The 17,549-nt window shown below is 41.3% G+C and overlaps 1 protein-coding gene across 1 annotated transcript in view; it reads right to left on the minus strand.

The window, feature by feature from the left end:
• Arl5b (ADP ribosylation factor like GTPase 5B) overlaps positions 1-17,185 on the minus strand; it is a 29,891-nt gene extending 12,706 nt beyond the window's left edge. The window contains exons 1-2 of the mRNA XM_057787823.1: positions 16,927-17,185; positions 1,476-1,536 (exon numbers count right to left, since the gene is read on the minus strand). Coding sequence (XP_057643806.1) covers positions 1,476-1,536; positions 16,927-16,975 — 110 coding nt within the window. The 5' untranslated portion in view covers positions 16,976-17,185. The remainder of the gene's footprint in view (positions 1-1,475; positions 1,537-16,926) is intronic.
• Positions 17,186-17,549: the final 364 nt, after the last annotated feature.

Raw genomic sequence — 17,549 nt, forward strand, 5'->3', positions numbered from 1 at the left:
AATCATAATAATCGCTAACACAAGAAAGAGAAGCTTGGAGACTTCCTGCACAAATAAAGACGTAAACACAGCACAACCCCTAAATACTATTGTCTCCTTTTTAATGAGATGAACTGCAGGCCTGACACAAAGAGATGGGAACACACTGGTGTGGGTTTGAATGTCTATGGGCAAAACACCAATATGACCAGTTATTGCATCAGAACCAATGTTCCATTTTGAAGGAGCAATTTCTGGATAACTGTGATAACAATACTTGCAAAGTAGCAATAACTCAGTAATATCCTATGCATCATTTTGCTGAATGTCTATGTAAGCACAGTGAGAGTTAATACAGCCATAAAAACAAGTTTAGGCTCACCAACCTATAATCTTAAGGTCACGGACAAATAGAAATCTTACTTAAAATTAACTATATTTAGAATATTGATTTTCATATCACTTGCATTCTTATTGCCTGCTTAAACACTTCATTTAAAATGTATAAACTGGCTGATAACATTCCATATAACATGTATTTGAAGACACTTACAATTTTCTCTTAAGTTTACATGTTATGTGTTTAACAATGTACACAAGATTGTTATCAAAGAAAAGCTTCAGAAATAATTGAGATTTATATTAAAGGCTAAATGATATTAAAATACATTTTGGCTAATGAATAAAAATATACTAAAGGAAAGTAACGATTCAGCTCTGAAATAATAACAAAAGGAGCCACGTATTAGCAAATGTGTTAGTTAGGCATTTGGAAAGTGAGCACCTCTGGCAACTGAAGGCTAACAATACTGCTTTTCTTCCACCCTCTTCTTTTGCAGGCAGGGCCAGGAATTTTAGCTCAGTGTCTCATAGGGAACTGCTCTGCTGAGCTATAACCCAGCCCTAAACCAGGGGGATTTAAATACAAGATGAGGGAGGGAGGGATAAGATTCACACAACAGTGCCAAGTACAGTGTGACTGTTTGTTAAAATGTTCCAGGTATGTAAATCATGGCAAACCCTCGCCAGGGGATTCAGTAGGTGTTCATTACTGACAATGAGCTTAATGTACTTCTGAGAATTTCAAGCCTGTCTCTGAAAGCTCCTAGAGTAGCATTTTGACCGCCATCATTTCAGACGAGTCTGGCTCTGTTAAACAATCCCAAAGCTCTTAGGGGAGAGCAGCTTCCCAGAGACAGCACTCTATTGATGCACGGCTCCTGAGGGAGCATTACACGAGAGTCATCTCATCACCTCACCCCAGGACAGTCTGCACTTCATTTTGGTTTAATATTAAAGCCCATTCTTCCTTGGGAAGTCACAGAGAGAATACTTGCTGAAGGCTTTAGTGAGTCTAAGACATTTTATTTTACTTTTTTATTTGGTAAAATAAAAAAAGTTACATGTCTGACTATTGCATTATTAAAACTGGGAAGAAAGGCATCTCATTACTCAGCAAAGGTTTTCAGGACTGTTAAGTAGGCACCAATACTTACAACTGATAAAGAATGGTGGTCTTCCCTGCATTATCCAGTCCCACAATGATTACTTTGTGCTCTAAAAAAAAAAAAGAAAAGAAAACAAGCCATGAACATTTACACTACTGCTCGCACGCTACAGCACAGGCTTCCCACAGTGGTGATTTTAACCCAGAGGTGCTTAGTTCACCTGTTAAGCACCACGGGAACACCATGGGAGGAAACTTTCCGCAGTAAGGACCTGCCGTGAGTGACACAATTCACTTCGCGTTTTCTTTCTTTTTTTTTTTTTTTTTTTTGGTTTTTCGAGACAGGGTTTCTCTGTAGCTTTGGTGCCCGTGCCGGAACTAGCTCTTGTAGACCAGGCTGGCCTCGAACTCACAGAGATCCGCCTGCCTCTGCCTCCCGAGTGCTGAGATTAAAGGCGTGCGCCACCACCGCCCGGCACTCTGCGTTTTCTATGGTGTTCTCCTGTTAACCTTTAGACTGGTTAGGTAGAAACAAAGACTTTTAGTCACTCCTGAGTGGAGGCTGGATCACTCAGACAAACACCTGACATCATGATGTAAACTGAGTGTAAAGCGCTGGCTCTCCACGTCTGCTCAAGGTCTGCTCTGCGAATCAGCACTAAGTGATTTAACGTGAGGAAATTTCCCACTCACATGTACTAACATTTCTGCCTTTCATTTAAGAATGACATTTGCTGCTGAAAACTGCAATGCTCTTTCCATTAGCAGATTTTTATTTTTACATTAATTGGCAGAAATAAAGGCAATTACTTAGCCTTCAATGGTTTTTATTGAAACATGTTTTATGTAATCATTCTAAGTAGGTATATCTGCTGACGCTGCCCAACAAAAGCCTTTCCTCTTCTGATGACAGGCACTAAATAACCATTTTGTTATAGGCGGTTATTAGGCTTAATTATTCTGTTAAATGGTACATATTTTGAAATCTGCTTTGAATATGTGATTTAAAAAACCCAAATTTATTCAGAGTATGTTCAAAATTCCCCTCTCTTGCTGCACAGGGGGATTCAATAAGCTCCCACTCCTAGTGAGAAGCCACTGAGAGCTGACGACTCCCGGGGAGAGGAAGATTCAGTTTCCTTAAGGGAGTGGATCCAGGTAGTCAATGTGCCATGACCAAGATTATGTGAGCACAACATAAAGGGCTTGGTGGGGGGGGGGGGCAGAGAGACAGAAAGACAAAGAGGGGAAGGGAAGCAAGGGGGAAGGGAAGGAGGAAGTGAGAGGGGAAACGAGAAGGCAGAAGGTTGGGGAAGAAAAAAAAGAGGACACAATGCCGGGAGGGAGTTGTGGGGATCTGGGAGGAATGAAGGGGAGGAGTTGGGGAAGGATTAGGATGTGACTATGACCAAAATATATTACATGTATGCATGTATGAAATTTTCAAAGCACAAAACAAACATTAAAAATTCCCCTCTCCAGCACAAAATGCTTAAGGAGCGCTACTGCTCCAGGGCTTGGGCAGAGCAGGGAGCACCACAGGAACACAGGAGACAGATGCTTCTCTCAGGAGCCGGCAGCTCTTCCCCCAGAGTGGCTCCCTGAGAGTGACCACCCTTCACCACCATTGTCTCTTCCACTGGCCTTTGGGGACAGGTAGCTGTGGGACCCAAGGGTAGGGCTCTGGCTAAGGACTCCAGGGACAATTCCACTCTCACACCAGATTAGAAAATAGTTTGAAGGTTGATGATATCAGGTATGAACCAAGAATGTAGGTCCTCTATTTAAACACCATTAAGTGTGTAACAATCAGTCTAAGAGACAATGTGGTAAGATTTGCTTAAAAGAAAAAAAAAAAAAATGCTTCCTCTCTGATCCACATCTTCACCTTGACAAATTTTCTCACGTTTCCACAGAGACAAAAACGCCCAAGAATGACTGTAGCGCTTCCCTAGCAAGAGCCCGGGACATCCTCAGACATCAGTAGGCAACGATATTAGCTTAGAGATATAAAAAACATTAAATAAATATTTTTATCAAATATTATAAAGCTTCTGTTTGTGACAAGGAACTCAAATCTTTTTATGCCCCTGGCCTTAACCTTACAAGACTTGTGTGCAGATTTGAACCCACTTCCCCCGTGCCATGCGCTTGGAATAGAGTGGTAGACCGCTCCTCTTTATTTCCTTGGCACCAAGTCTTCTACAACTAGTTAGTTCCAAAAGACATGGGGTCAGATCCCAGCCAATAAGGAAAAGACAGACTCCCCCCCCCCAACCCCTACCAGAAAAAAAACCAAGTGCATGTCTCTGGGGGCTTGCCTTTAGGATTGCACCCTCTTGATCAAGAGTCAAGTTTTGCTGGTAGAGGCACTTCAATTGGAGTGGTGGTCTCTTTCTTTAAGACCCCAAGCTTGCTTCTAACACAGAGCAGCAACAGATTAAAACAGTTGGTAGCCTGAGAAGAGAAGGATGTGATAATATCTAGCACCATGGAGATATGCTCGTACCTAAAGCAAAAAGTATAGACCAACCTGTAAGCTTAGCACTTAGGAGGATCCTAAGTGCAAGACCAGTCTGGGCTACCGAAATAAGATGCTGCCCTAAAGTAAACAAAAGAAAGAGAAAAGAGACACCCTATATGAAAGTCAAAACCAGGAACATTCCACTTCAGAGCCCTGCTTCCAATGATAAGCTTTAATGAGTATCAAAATACTGCTAATGCACTTTTTAAAGCCTTAACAGTGCATCCGCCAACAAAAAGACAAAGCACAATTCGTGGACAAACTGCGATGACAAACTTCTATATTTATCAGTAAGAACTACCTGTAGGATATTACAGGACAAGTAGACAGTAGATAGGCTGTTTTTATTTCATAACAAAATGATTACAACTGACTTAACTTTCCTTCTGGGGCTATTGGCTTGAATTTCCTAGGTTCTAATGGAATGAACCTTGACGCACTCCACTGGTTTGTTGTTCCTTAAAGATAAGAGCAAGAACACTCTTTATCAGCAGAAGAACAAACAGATTGCTTGGCACCAGGCATTCACAATATTTTTGACTGCCTAGCTCTAGAGACCTCAGTATGACTGCAGCAATGAGAAAAAGGCCACTAGAACAGCCAGACTTGGCTGCACAGAACCCCTGCTCAGGGATGAGAACGGGCAATAGCACGAGATGTTGCACTGTTCAAACAACTTACGTGGGTAACTACAACTAATTTTTTATTGTGTTATGGTGAGTGTTGTAGAATATTTGTATACTGTGAAGATATATCTTTGCCAAGACACCTTCTGATTTTATATATATATCTGTTTATTATATATATACATTTTTCGAGACAGGCTTGCTGTCTAATTGGTTTAATAGAGCTGAACAGTCAACAGCTAGGCAGGAGACAATAGGCGGGAATTCTGGGTAGAGAGAGGAAGAGGAGGAATCTATGCTCAGGGATTTTGCCCACAAACTCAGAACAAGTCGGACATGCTGCACTGAGAAAAGATAAAAGTCATGTGGCAGGACATAGATGAATAAACACAGGTTAGCTGCAGTAATAAGAACCAGTTGGGGAAAAGCGTACACTAAGGCCAAGTTTTCATAATTAATAAGCCTCCGTGTCACTATTTTGAAGGTAGCGATCCAAAGCTAAGTCTGACTACAGGTCAGACTACAGGTGAGGATCCTAGTACTGAAAGTCTGATGTCTGCACTCCTACATAATGCATCATTTTGAAAGGTTGGTCTCCAGGTGCACCAAGGGAAAGAGGCTCTGGTGGTGGACAGGGATCAGACTTCAAGTTCAAACACTGAGGTTTTAACTTCCAGATCCCCTTTCTTCACTTTATATGGAACTCTAGCAATTAAAACAAGGCTCACACGTTTAGCTCTTTCTTAGGATGAAGATGTGCACAATATCCTTCGAGAAAGAGGCCTAAGTACTCAGGAAAGCTCACCAACAACTGAAGTCTACACGTACAAACACCAACAGAAAGGACTGTCCTTTGTACGGGCATGAACTAGTGAAGTTTATTTTAGATCTTAGCTCTGAAGAGCTATCAAGACCATCTATACATCAAAAATGAAAGCAGGCTCAACGGCCAGCTACTAAAGGCCACGTTCACAAAGGCCAGTTGCCCTGTTACATAACTGCACCTCTCCCTCCAACTGTCGTGAGTTTGTCAATAGCTAAACAATTCTTCCACACATACTAACTAGTGAAAGTTTTTCACTCAAAGAGCAGTGAGAAAAATGTATAAAGTAATATGAATGCGTGTATGTAGAATCTCCTTCTAAGGAAAAGCAAAAACAAAAACAAACAACAAAACAAACAAACCCTGAATGTACTGTCTCTATGCAATGCTTCAATGACGAAGGCGCGAAGCTCCTTAAGGGTCCCTTTGACAGAGTGGACTGTTTCTAGTCGGTACACTGGTGGAGCTACTTCTGTGGGGTGCACCCAGTACTGTCATGTCTAAGAGGAAACCCAGGCTCGAAAAGACGACAGCTCTTGTTCTCTACTGCTGTCTTTCGGTTGGGCAGCATCAATAGGCCACAGACAATCAATTGAACTGTCAGAGACACTTTCTGTGATGATGCTTAAGTGTTAATAATGTCCCTCATCTGTACCATAGAAAACAAGTAAATGCCAAAAGGCATTTGACTATTCATAGTACTCAGCAATGACTGTTAACATCTGTTGACCCAAGAAGTTAAAAAGAAAGGAAAAAACAAAAGAAAATAAAACCCTTTAAGAAGCTACCAAGATCGAGGTAGTATCGATTGCAAATGAGAAGGACTCCATTCCCAAAGTCAAAACTGCTGCCAATCTGATGGGACATCGATGCCATTTAATGTACATTAATGTAATTTAATGTCATTTTGACCTCTACTTCGCTTGACTTTAGATCTCAAGTTGTGCTGAGCCATTTAAAAACCCCAAACCCTATCTGACTCTCAAGCTATGGAGAGAAGGCCAGGGTCTTTCTTCTACGTCCTCAAGCCCCTTTCTCAGGAAAACCAATCACGCAGCTCACTGTCGCCAACAGCCTAAATTTATTATTTAAAACAGGTTTTGCAATATCCAATGGACCCATTAGCCATTTTAAGAAGCATTATTAAATTCGACTTGCTGTCACAGAACACAAGGTCACACACTGCAATCTGCATCTGTGAAATGCTAGGAAGAGCAGCAGGGCTGTGAAGGACCAGCCTGGTCCTGGCACACAGTAAGAAATGCCACGAATATGAACAAACGAGAAAAACTAAAAGAAAAACAAATTGTGAACAGTCGTGTTTTTAGGTCTAGGGTCATGATCGTAGACGAGCACAGGCGGAAAAATGGCTCACAAGAAACATAATGAGAGCAAAAATTTCAAAAAAAAAAACAAGAAAAATTAAAGTCTTCTCCTGTACTTTTTCTTACTTTCACTAGCATGAACAAAATTTCCTAGAGTTTTGGTTAAGAATATCATTATTTAACAGAATAATACTGCTGGGGAAAAAAGATCAGAGAAGCACTATTTAGTGACAATGACAGGATTTTAAAAGTTGTGAAGTAACATATGCAAATTTAAGTTACATTAAAATTCCATGTTGTTAAAACACTACAAAATGGTAAACTTTTTAATGTATATGGGAAATTTCATGACATACAGACTTGCTACCTTCTGGGTATAAGTGGCTATATCAACACCGTGACTACAGGAAGTTTTACATGAATTAATTACTAATTAAAATGTCAGATGCAGTGATGCAGCGCATGTGGAGCAATCACACAGACTACATACACCTCAGTGACCACAAAGGCTATGGGCTCTTCATGTTCCTGCAGGCTCTCCAGCCTCTCCCAATCCTATCAATGTATCATCCAATGTATCGCGTCCATCTGATGATTCAGCTGCTACAGTCAGTGGATCATGTCCATCTGATGATTCAACACTTACCTCCAGAGTGCTGAAGGCAAGCACTTGTGAAGTCTCATCAGTACAAAACATCATTAGGACAAAGTGACAGAGTGAGGTATGCATCTCTTGAAAAGAGCTGAACCCCAACTTTCAGCTAAGGAAAGAAATGTCAGTAATAAAAAAGTAAACTCTTAAGTGGCTTATCTTTTTTATTCTTATTTTTAAAGACAAGGCCTCCTTGTAGACCTTGCTGGCCTCCAATTATGTAGACTAGGCTGGTCTCAAACTCAGAGATCTGCCTGCCCCTCTGCCTCTGAGTGCTAATATTAAAGCTGTGTGTCAATATGTCCTGCTATGTTTGACACATACTTTATAAGTTAATATCCATAATTATCCTGTGAAAAACTGACATCTCTCCTCAGTTTACTCATGAGGAAACTAGGTGTATTGGCTGCTTTTGTGTGTCTGTCTGACACAAGGTAGACTCATCAGAGAGAAAGGAGAGCCTCAATGGGGGAAATGCTTCCATGAAATCCAGCTGTAAGACATTTTCTCAATTAGCGATCAATGTGGGTGTGGGCAGACCACTGTGGGTGGTGCCATTCCTGGGCTGGTGGTCCTGGGCTCTATAAGAAAGCAGGCTGAGCAAGCCGTATAAGTCTAGCCCACAAGCAGCTCCTCTCAATGGCCTCTGCATCAGCTCCTGCCTCCAAGTTCCTGACCTGTTTGAGTTCCTGTCCTGACTTTCTTTAGTGGTAAACAGCAATGTGGGAATGCAAACCAAATAAATCCTTTTTTCCCCCAACTTGCTTTTTGGTCATGGCATTTTGTCACAGCAACAGAAACCCTAACTAGGACACAAGCCTCCGGCTATATAACCTCCCACATCATCTACTGGGAGGGAAAGATGGTCTTAGCTGGCATTTGAATCCAGGGACAGGCTCTAGATAATGTACTCTCTTGCTGGTTAGCTTTGAACTCTATATATCAAGTAGCAGTATGGAGACAAAAAAAAAAATTACACCTATAAAAAAATCCTTTCATACATTAAATGCTTAAAATGAGTATAAAATCCTAAGGAAAAAGATAATCATGCTATACATCTTAACTTCTCCTTAACCTAGTAGTATAAAAACATACTTTATTAGCAATAAACTACAAGTCTGAGTATGTTGACCCAGTATGAAGTTTCTCCACTTCAGCCAAGAAGTGAGTATTAACCAAACTTTAACTAGTGTAAAAAAAAAAAAAAAATAGTTCATAGGTGGAGGAAAACAAGCTTCTGGTAAACAAAAGAACTAAATGCAGGCAGAGCGGCATCAAATACTCCGAGAAGGTCCTCCAAAGACACAAACCCAGGCAGAGCAGCATCAAATACTCCGAGAAGGTCCTCCAAAGACACAAACCCAGGCAGAGCAGCATCAAATACTCCGAGAAGGTCCTCCAAAGACATAAACACAGGCAGAGCAGCATCACAGACCGAGAAGGTCCTCCAAAGACATAAACACAGACGGAGAAGGTCCTCCACAGTAACAAACTGCTCCAACTGAAGCATCTGCGGAGACCAGAGATGTGCTTCTTCAGCTCACTGAACAAAAAGCCATGGTAAGACTGCAGACCTGATCCGATATAGTCACCTTAGAAGCTTGTGAGCTGCCCACCAGAAGGCTCTATTCTGGAAGGCTGATGTTCAAGGGCACAGGCATCTAACCCATGTGTTTTAAGCTTGTTCTAAGTAGTACTAAAGTTGAAAATAATTCACACCTTGACCCAGAATACGACCTTTAATACCTGAAGTAGATTCTGAATGTCTTCATTTTAGAAAGTTTATTTCTTTTTAAACTAAATATGTATCCATAATGATTCATGCAGCTGATAAAATATGGAACTATAAATTGAAAAAGTAAACTAGGTGAGTACAAAAATGTGAAAAATAATCCAAACTTGAGAAGTTTAGTAAATCTCAAAAAAAAAGTTCAAGAAAAAGTAGACTCAAAAGCTAATTTGTTATAAAGCAAAAGATGATGAAAAACCATGAAAGTAACAAGAAAATGAAAGAAAAAAAGAAAGAAAAAGAAAAAAAATCAGGATACATAAAGAGAAGCCTCATCAGAAAAAAGAAAAAGTAGCAGCTGCCGTCTACAGACCATGAAAAAAAGAACTGGCGAAAGATGCTGTGTGAAGCAAACATACATTTTTACAAACATAAGAATATATAAACATTTCAGGTAAGAGACTGTCACCAGCACAAGTAAGATGAACAAATATGAGGTAAGTTTATCCCTTTTTTAAAACTTTATATAGGAGTTGAGTTGCATAGGAGAAACTATGCCACCATATTCTTTAGGTTTATTAAATATGCAAATAAAACATGAGTCACAATCCAGCAGCATAAAGGCAAGTGGTGGATGCAACTGAGCTGCAAGTGTGTGGATTCTATAGGAAATTTGGCATTTGCTCCCTTAGTTGACACCACAAAGAATCTATGTTGCAGTCTCTAAGAGGGCATCATAAAAATAATGCAGAAAGGAAGAGATAAAAAGTCAATAAAGAAAGGAATTTTCTCTTTTACAAAAAAGCCACTTAATTCTAAAAGTTTAAAAGAACAGTACAAACCAGAAAGCAAGCACAGGAAACACAGTCAACAGCGAAGTGGCAGACTGCACCACAGTACGTTCCACCAAGCATTCCAGTCAATTTCACAGGGCAGGTTTCACAATGGGCTCAAAAGCACACCGCAATATGCTCTTATGTAAGAGATACACATGAAAAAAGACTGAGGCAAACGTAAGCTCAGGCGCATTCACAAAACATTACTCAAGTGTGGAACACAAGTTTCCTCAACACTACATCATCCAATGAGATGATAGGAGCATCATCAGTCTCAATAAATGTGAGGTGGGGCTTTTACATATTAGGAAGCAAGATTAAGCTATCAAAAACAAATAAATGCAAAAATCAAAACTAAAATTATGTGCAAACTAGGCAACAAACATCAATAATTCAATCAAAAATAAAATCACACAAAAAATACTTCAAATTGAATAAATGAAACACAACACATTAAAACAAGTGGCTAAATCAATAACTAAAGGGATATTTTCAACTCTAAAAATGGTTATATTTGACATGTGTTTAAGAATTTAGTAATAAAAAACAAACCCAAAGTAGGTAGGAAGACAGGAATAAATAGCAGTAGTTTAAATTAGAAAACTGAGATTAAGCAAAGTTCAAGGACTCTGTAAGCAGAGACTGCACTTTCACTTCCCAGTCGCCCAGACCTGAATAATCACACAAAAACCGTATTAATTACAACACTGGCCAACAGCTAAGATGTATTCCTAGCTAGGTCTTACATCTTAAATTAATCCATTTTTATTAGTCTATGTACTGACACAAGGCACAGGTCATGGCATTCTCTCGTTTTCTACACGTCTTGTTTCCTTGGCAGCCAGCTAGCTGGCTGGCTGGTGCTGGTGGCTGACTGACTCCGCCTTCTTTTTCCCTAAATTCTATTTAGTTTTTCCTAGTTATATTCTCTCCTGTCATAGGCCAAAGCAGCTTCTTTATTAACCAATGACAGTAAAACATATTAATAGCAAACAGAGGGGAATCCCACATCAGGACTCCACTGAACTTCAAAACTCACCATGGTTGTAAGGTCATAACCAAGATTATGGAAGTAGCCTAAAGATCAATGCAATAGAACAAAAAACAAAGAGCTAAGGCTCACTTATTTTTTTTAAAATGACAATCTGACTTTCTAGAAGGGCTCCAAAGGGGGAAAATATCTTCAGAAAAATCAAGTGGAAGAAGTAGACATCCACGTGAAAATGTGGAAATCCACCCCATTCACATCACAACAGAAGGTAAACTAAAGTCTGTCACGGACATTAGCAGAACAGCTAACACTTCTGGAGGAGAGAAACAGACATCTTGAAGCTATCAAAAACAAAGAGCCATCACAAATATTTGAGAGAGCTAGTTTGATGACAAAAGTTTAAAAGTTTTTTTGTTTTGTTTTGGTTTGTTTTTTTTTTTTTTTTTTTTTTTTGATTTTTCGAGACAGGGTTTTTCCGTGGCTTTTTGGTTCCTGTCCTGGAACTAGCTCTTGTAGACCAGGCTGGCCTCGAACTAGTTTAATAGTTTCTTTTTTTTTCTTTCTTTTTTTTTTTTTTTAAAAGATTTATTTATTTATTGTATACACAGTGTTCAGCCTCCATGTGTGCCTGCAGGCCAGAAGAGGGCACCAGATCTCATTACAGATGGTTGTGAGCCACCACGTGGTTGCTGGGAATTGAACTCAGGACCTCTGGAAGAGCAGTCAGTGCTCTTAACCTCTGAGCCATCTCTCCAGCCCCCTAAAAGTTTCTTAAGTGGGTAAAGAAACTAAATTGTCTACAAACAGCAAGTAAGGACATGAAAAATGGCACAGACAGCACTCACCAGATGACTAGAATTAAAGGCTGACAGCATCATTTGCTGGTGAGGACATGGAACTCTGCCGCCAAGAGCATGAAGAGATTGTAGCAACTTCAAAAAATAAGAGCAGTTTACCTGTTCTGTGACTTAGAAAATGTTATTTTTACAGACTGCTCTAAGAGAAACAGCACCGTCTAGGAAAGTTCTCAGAGGGTCCAGGGGTGGCTTGGGGTGGAACATTACGCAGCCCTCTGTAGGCCCTGAGCTCTACGCCCTGGATCATAGGGCTGATTCTCTTTTCACTACTCATAGTGTTTAACCCATCGGGATTAAGGGGAGAGTCACAAGACAGTGATGGAGAACACTTTCAATGTGAAAAGCTATTCAAAACTACATCAAAACAGAAAATAAGGCCATGTCAAAGGAACAAAAATATGCCACTAGAACAGTAGGAACATATTTGCAGGACCAAAATATTCAACAGGAGGATTGGAAGACAAAAAACAAAACAAAACAAAAAAACAAAACAAAACAAAAAAAAAACTAAGACTAGAACACCATCCACAGTAAGAAAATATTGAACAGCAAGATTGGAAGACAAAAAAAAGACCTAAGACTAGAACACCATCCACGGTAAGAAAATGCTTATGTGCATCTTTGGCAGTCACCTTAGCACACACTGGCAACAGAACGTACAGAAAAACAGGAATAAACCCTACAAACAATTAACAAATAAATTTCATAGTGTCAAAGAAGGTACATATTTAAATCGAAAAATTCCTGAGCACCCACAGAAATAAATGAAAAAACAGACATATGTGGAATTATATCTTTTTGAAAGTTAAAATTAGCAGAGGTAAAGATGAAATTCTTTTTTTAAAAAACCATACTAGATATAGAAAAATATATCAAGAGACTACAGTTTTACTTAGCAATAGTGGAAGCTGGAGGTCAAGACAATGTCTTCAAAATTCTATCAGAAATGTTTCCCAATTCATAGCTAAACCAGCTATAAGTCAAAAGTGAAGATAAGTGACACATTTCCAGCCATCCGAAATTTAAAAATTGCAATTTACAGATGTTCTTTTTGTGGGTGGATGGGGTGGGAACTGAGTTTCTCTTTCCATAACCTCGGCTGTCCCTTAACTCACTGTGTAGATCAGGTTCAAACTTGAACTGAACCAGATCTGCCAGTCTCTACCTCCCAAATGCTGGGGTTATAGCTCTATAGATACCTTTGTGGCATATTTTAAATAATTGTATAGCTTTTTGCTTATTTGTTTTGGGTTTTGGTTTGTTTGTTTGAGGTAGAGTCTCTCTACACAATCTTGGCTATCCTGGAACTCACTATGGAGACCAGGCTGGCCTTGAACTCACACAGGTCTGGCTGACTCTGTCTCCCAAGAGTTGGGATTAAAGGTGTGCACCACTACGCTTGGCTAAATGTGTGTACTTTTGAAAGGAAGACATCATGCAAGTATAGAAATACCCTAACATGGCAGCAAAGACAAGCCCAGAACAGCTATGCCCTGGGGATGGCAAAGGGAAGCCAAGGTGGCTGCTGGGTGGCAAGGTGGGCAAAGGGAGGGGCCGAGCTTTGGGTACTGCAGTCTCTCAAGCAAGGAAAGGAAAACGAAGATGCTGCTGTGATTTTACAAACTGAAGGAAAAACAGTGAGACAATTAAAGCAAATCGTAGCTCAGTATAACCAAACTTTATCACCACAATAAAGACAACTTAGAGTGTAGACCAAACCAAAGGTCTCTACCACTGGGACAGAGGAAAGGCACCAGGCATAAACGTGCTTTCTCCTCTAAGAAGAGGATAAATGGCCGGGCGGTGGTGGCATATGCCTTTAATCCCAGTACTCGGGAGGCAGAGGCAGGCGGATCTCCGTGAGTTTGAGGCCAGCCTGGTCTACAAGAGCTAGTTCCAGGACAGGCACCAAAAACTCCAGAGAAACCCTGTCTTGAAAATTAAAAAAAAAAAAAAGAGGATAAATGATCATGGCTATAATTCCCATCTAGACACACTACTCAAAATGAATACAGCAGTGTAAAGAAATGTGGAGAGCTGAACGACTGATCCATACATTATGATTTTAGCATTACTGCACTTTAAAATATAATGTATATGTTACTACTATACATTTTATACTGAATGAAATAAAAAAGAAAGAAAAAGGCAAAACTAACACCCAAAATAAGTCTATTTTGCCAGGTACTGTGACTAAAACAGTAAGAAAAAGTTCATGCCTCAAGGAGATTATTTCTACTGAGTGAACAAAACAAAAAGAAACTTATAATACAATCACAGTGACAAACATTCCCCCAAGTCAGTAATTACACAGAGTTAACGCTAGGCAGGAAGTGGGCCGCTTCTGGCAAATCTGTCAAGGAATGACGCTAACTAGTGGTCTTGACCAGAAATCTGGATGGAATCAAGGACTGGGCTTTTCAAAAGTAGGAGACAAACATGCTCCAGGAGACTGGGAACAGATTTTGTTTGATGTGGAGGGAACCAGCGGAAGTCTAGAATTAAGAACAGAAATAGCCCAAAGGGAAAGGTTAGCAAAACAGCCAGAAGAAAAAGCAACACTTAGCAACAACTGACTGCGCCCAGGTGGACAGCATAAAATTCGCTAATGAGAATGAAATGAGTTAGATGACATAATTATTAAGTTATTGCCTTTGGTTATGAAAATAAACTGTAATTAAAGCCTTATTTCATTTGTCTTTTTGGTTAAGCAGGTGTCTAAAGACAGGTGTCTAAGGACAGGTGTCTAAAGACAGGTGTCTAAAGACAGGTGTCTAAAGACAGGTGTCTAAAGACAGTCCTATTTGTGTCCTACTTTCCATTACAAAACAAAACAACACAAAGTTCCACCACACAACGTACACTTTAGTGAACCTATCCCCAGGAAGACATCTCACATGAAAGGATGCTCTGAGCTCTTTCAGAAACCACAAAAGCGTGATAAAAGTGAGGACTTACTGAAGGAAAGATAAGGGAAAGAAGTCTGTAGGTTGCTAAATTCTTTCATACCGGCTGCACCTTCCAGCCTTATCTTGCCTGATGTCCACCCTACCCCATTCTAACTTAACTGGTAGAGTTAATAATATCGGACAGATTATTCCAATATCCAACTGGGCACTACTAAATAAGAAATGCACAACAGTTAAAAAAATGAAAATTCCAACACAGGTAACTTTGTTTATAAGGAAAACAAAAATTTCAGACTACTATATAAATGCGATCCCATTATTCCACTTCAGGAAAACACCTAACGACCAGACTCTTCACTGATTCTACTGCTTCCTGTGTTCAATGTCTTGGTCAGCATGTAAGAACCTCAGTGATACAGTTTCTTAGTTACGGCTCCAATCTCATCAAGTGAAGTACAACTGCACAAACTAATTAAACCATGCTAAGTTTCTTTAGGTGTATCCAACCTATTCCTCTTTGTGTACGTTAGCCCATCTGCCTCCACCAATATGCCCGATTCTACTCTGTCTACCTTGCATTCACCCCAATCTGCCACTCGGCGTCAAGTCCAGGTACATCTTACCCTGGAAGGCTGCGAGGAACCACCTGAGGCGGGCCAAGTCCCATCACCCCACACGTAGAAACATCTACAAGCAATCTCCTACACTAATTCTTGCATGTTCTGAGAACACAGAGTTGGCATCTTGGTTGTTTTTAATCTCTGCACCTACCGTGTCTAATTTGGAGAACTGGTTTACTGACTAAGAAAGTAATCGTGAGTGAGAGAAAGGGACACAACCACGAGCTCCCAAAGTTCAGCAGGAAGGGGAAAGAATTGTTAAGCAGAAAGGGGGCTATGGAAGCTCAAACAATTTTTTAAAGATGGAAGTGGCCACATGAAGGCTTTCATCATCTTCAATGATTGGCCTTTTCACCCCTCTTCTAGTCTGCTTATGGAATCCTCTAAAGAACAGAGATAAAAGACAGCAATAACCAACTAAAAAGGGAGAATCAATTCTCTGACAATTTTTACTGCTTAGGCTGAGGCGTGAGTGTGTGTGTGTATCATTGCATAATTTGTTTATATTTACATATACTTAACTGTATAATCAATATAAATATGGTTATATATTGAAATATTCCTTGACATGGTACATTTACAAGCATTAGAAAATTTTTAAGCTGCTGAAAAAAAAAACGAATGTATTACATTCATGGGCAACACCGCAGGGAGCTGAACTCTGGACAGTTTGAAGTCACTTAAAAAGGGTATTTATTGGTAGCACTTGCATAGATACGCGCACGCGTTAGTGTGCTTGCATGTATTTATATTCATAAGCTTGAAAAAGGTTTTTTTTTTTTTTAATCCACCCACAGGACAAGTGAACTAAAGCCATTCAAATTAATTTCACGGTTTAAATCCACAAAATAAACACCTTAATGTTAGGAACTGGTACTCATGAAAACAAAACTAGTTTATAAATCACACCCTTTCAAAATGAAACAAATGAAAAAACAACTGGTCTTAATTCTCTGAAACCAGTCTGTTACAAGAACGCCCAAGACTTTATCACTGGGCCCCCTTTCTGTCCGGTACCAACTCTTCTCAAGCTTATTCTGAGTCGGAACAGGTTTTACAACTTCTAGGTATTTCCTGACCTGTTCTAGAATAACTACGGCCACGTAACATCTTACACATAACCGAAAGCATTTAGTTTTTTTTTTTTCAACGCCTACGGGGGGTGGGGGGAGAGCTGTGCCTTGTGTGTGAAAATTTCAGAAACCTGTACACCTGAATTATCATCCTTGCCTCTTAATGAGCAGAAATCAGAGCCAAGTCGGACAACGTGAAGGTGCACTGGCTCAAACAAGGGGAAGGTAAACGGTGCAAAACTAATGTTTCGTGTTAAAAAAAAAAAAAAGGAAAGTTTGGGGTTCTTGTGGAGACACTTTTCTACGGCTAATCAGACCTAAAGCTGGTTCACTGAGACTTAAAGGCCCGCAAACAGAATGCAGGAATCTGTTTCCACCTTGGTTAGATAAAATCCGGACACGCATGGGATTCCCGACCACCAGGCGCCTCCCCTGCCGGGGCTCCCAGTCCCCGGATCCGAGTTCTACCCTGAGCCCGAGTCCCGATCTCAAGCTAGACCTGCCGGCGCCGCGTCCACCAGCCCGCTGGCCTCACCTTGGTTACAGAAAAGGCTCCACAATTTAGCGAAGATCAGCCCCATCATGAGCCCCGGCCGGGACGGGCTCCCTGGGCAGCACTCGGCGGCAGGTGCCGCGGCGCCCGCGGTGGAGCCGACCCGGAGCCGCCGAGCCTGAGTCCCGCGAAGCTTCGGTCCTCCGCGGAGCCGGGAACCGCCGCAGACTCCTTTGTTCGCAGCGCGCTGAGCCCAGCCCCGACCCGTAGTCGCTCCGTCCGCGCCCACCTACCCAGCACAGCCTCAACCGGCCGCGAGCCCCGCCCCCGCCCCGCCTCCCCACCGCAGCCCGGGACCACCCATCGCCGGAAACTCCGCACGTGACGTCGGCGCACTGACGTCACCCGCCGCTCGGACGTGGCGGGTCCTCCCCGTGCACTTCCGGCGTGCGGACGGTGGGCGGCGTGGCGTCAGCGGGCACGGGAGTGGCTGGGCTGGGGATTTCCTCGGCGCGCGCTCCCTCTCCCGTCGCTCGGAGGAAACGCGGGTTCGGCTCCCGAGATCCGGCGTCCCCGCCGCGTCGCTGCTGAAAGCCTGCAGAAACTCAGCTGCGCGGGCAGGAGTGGCGGTGTTTCATCCCCGTTCCTCCCGGGCTGGCCGTGTT

Source organism: Chionomys nivalis, chromosome 13 (genome assembly GCF_950005125.1).
Source record: "Chionomys nivalis chromosome 13, mChiNiv1.1, whole genome shotgun sequence".
NCBI lineage: Eukaryota > Metazoa > Chordata > Mammalia > Rodentia > Cricetidae > Chionomys > Chionomys nivalis.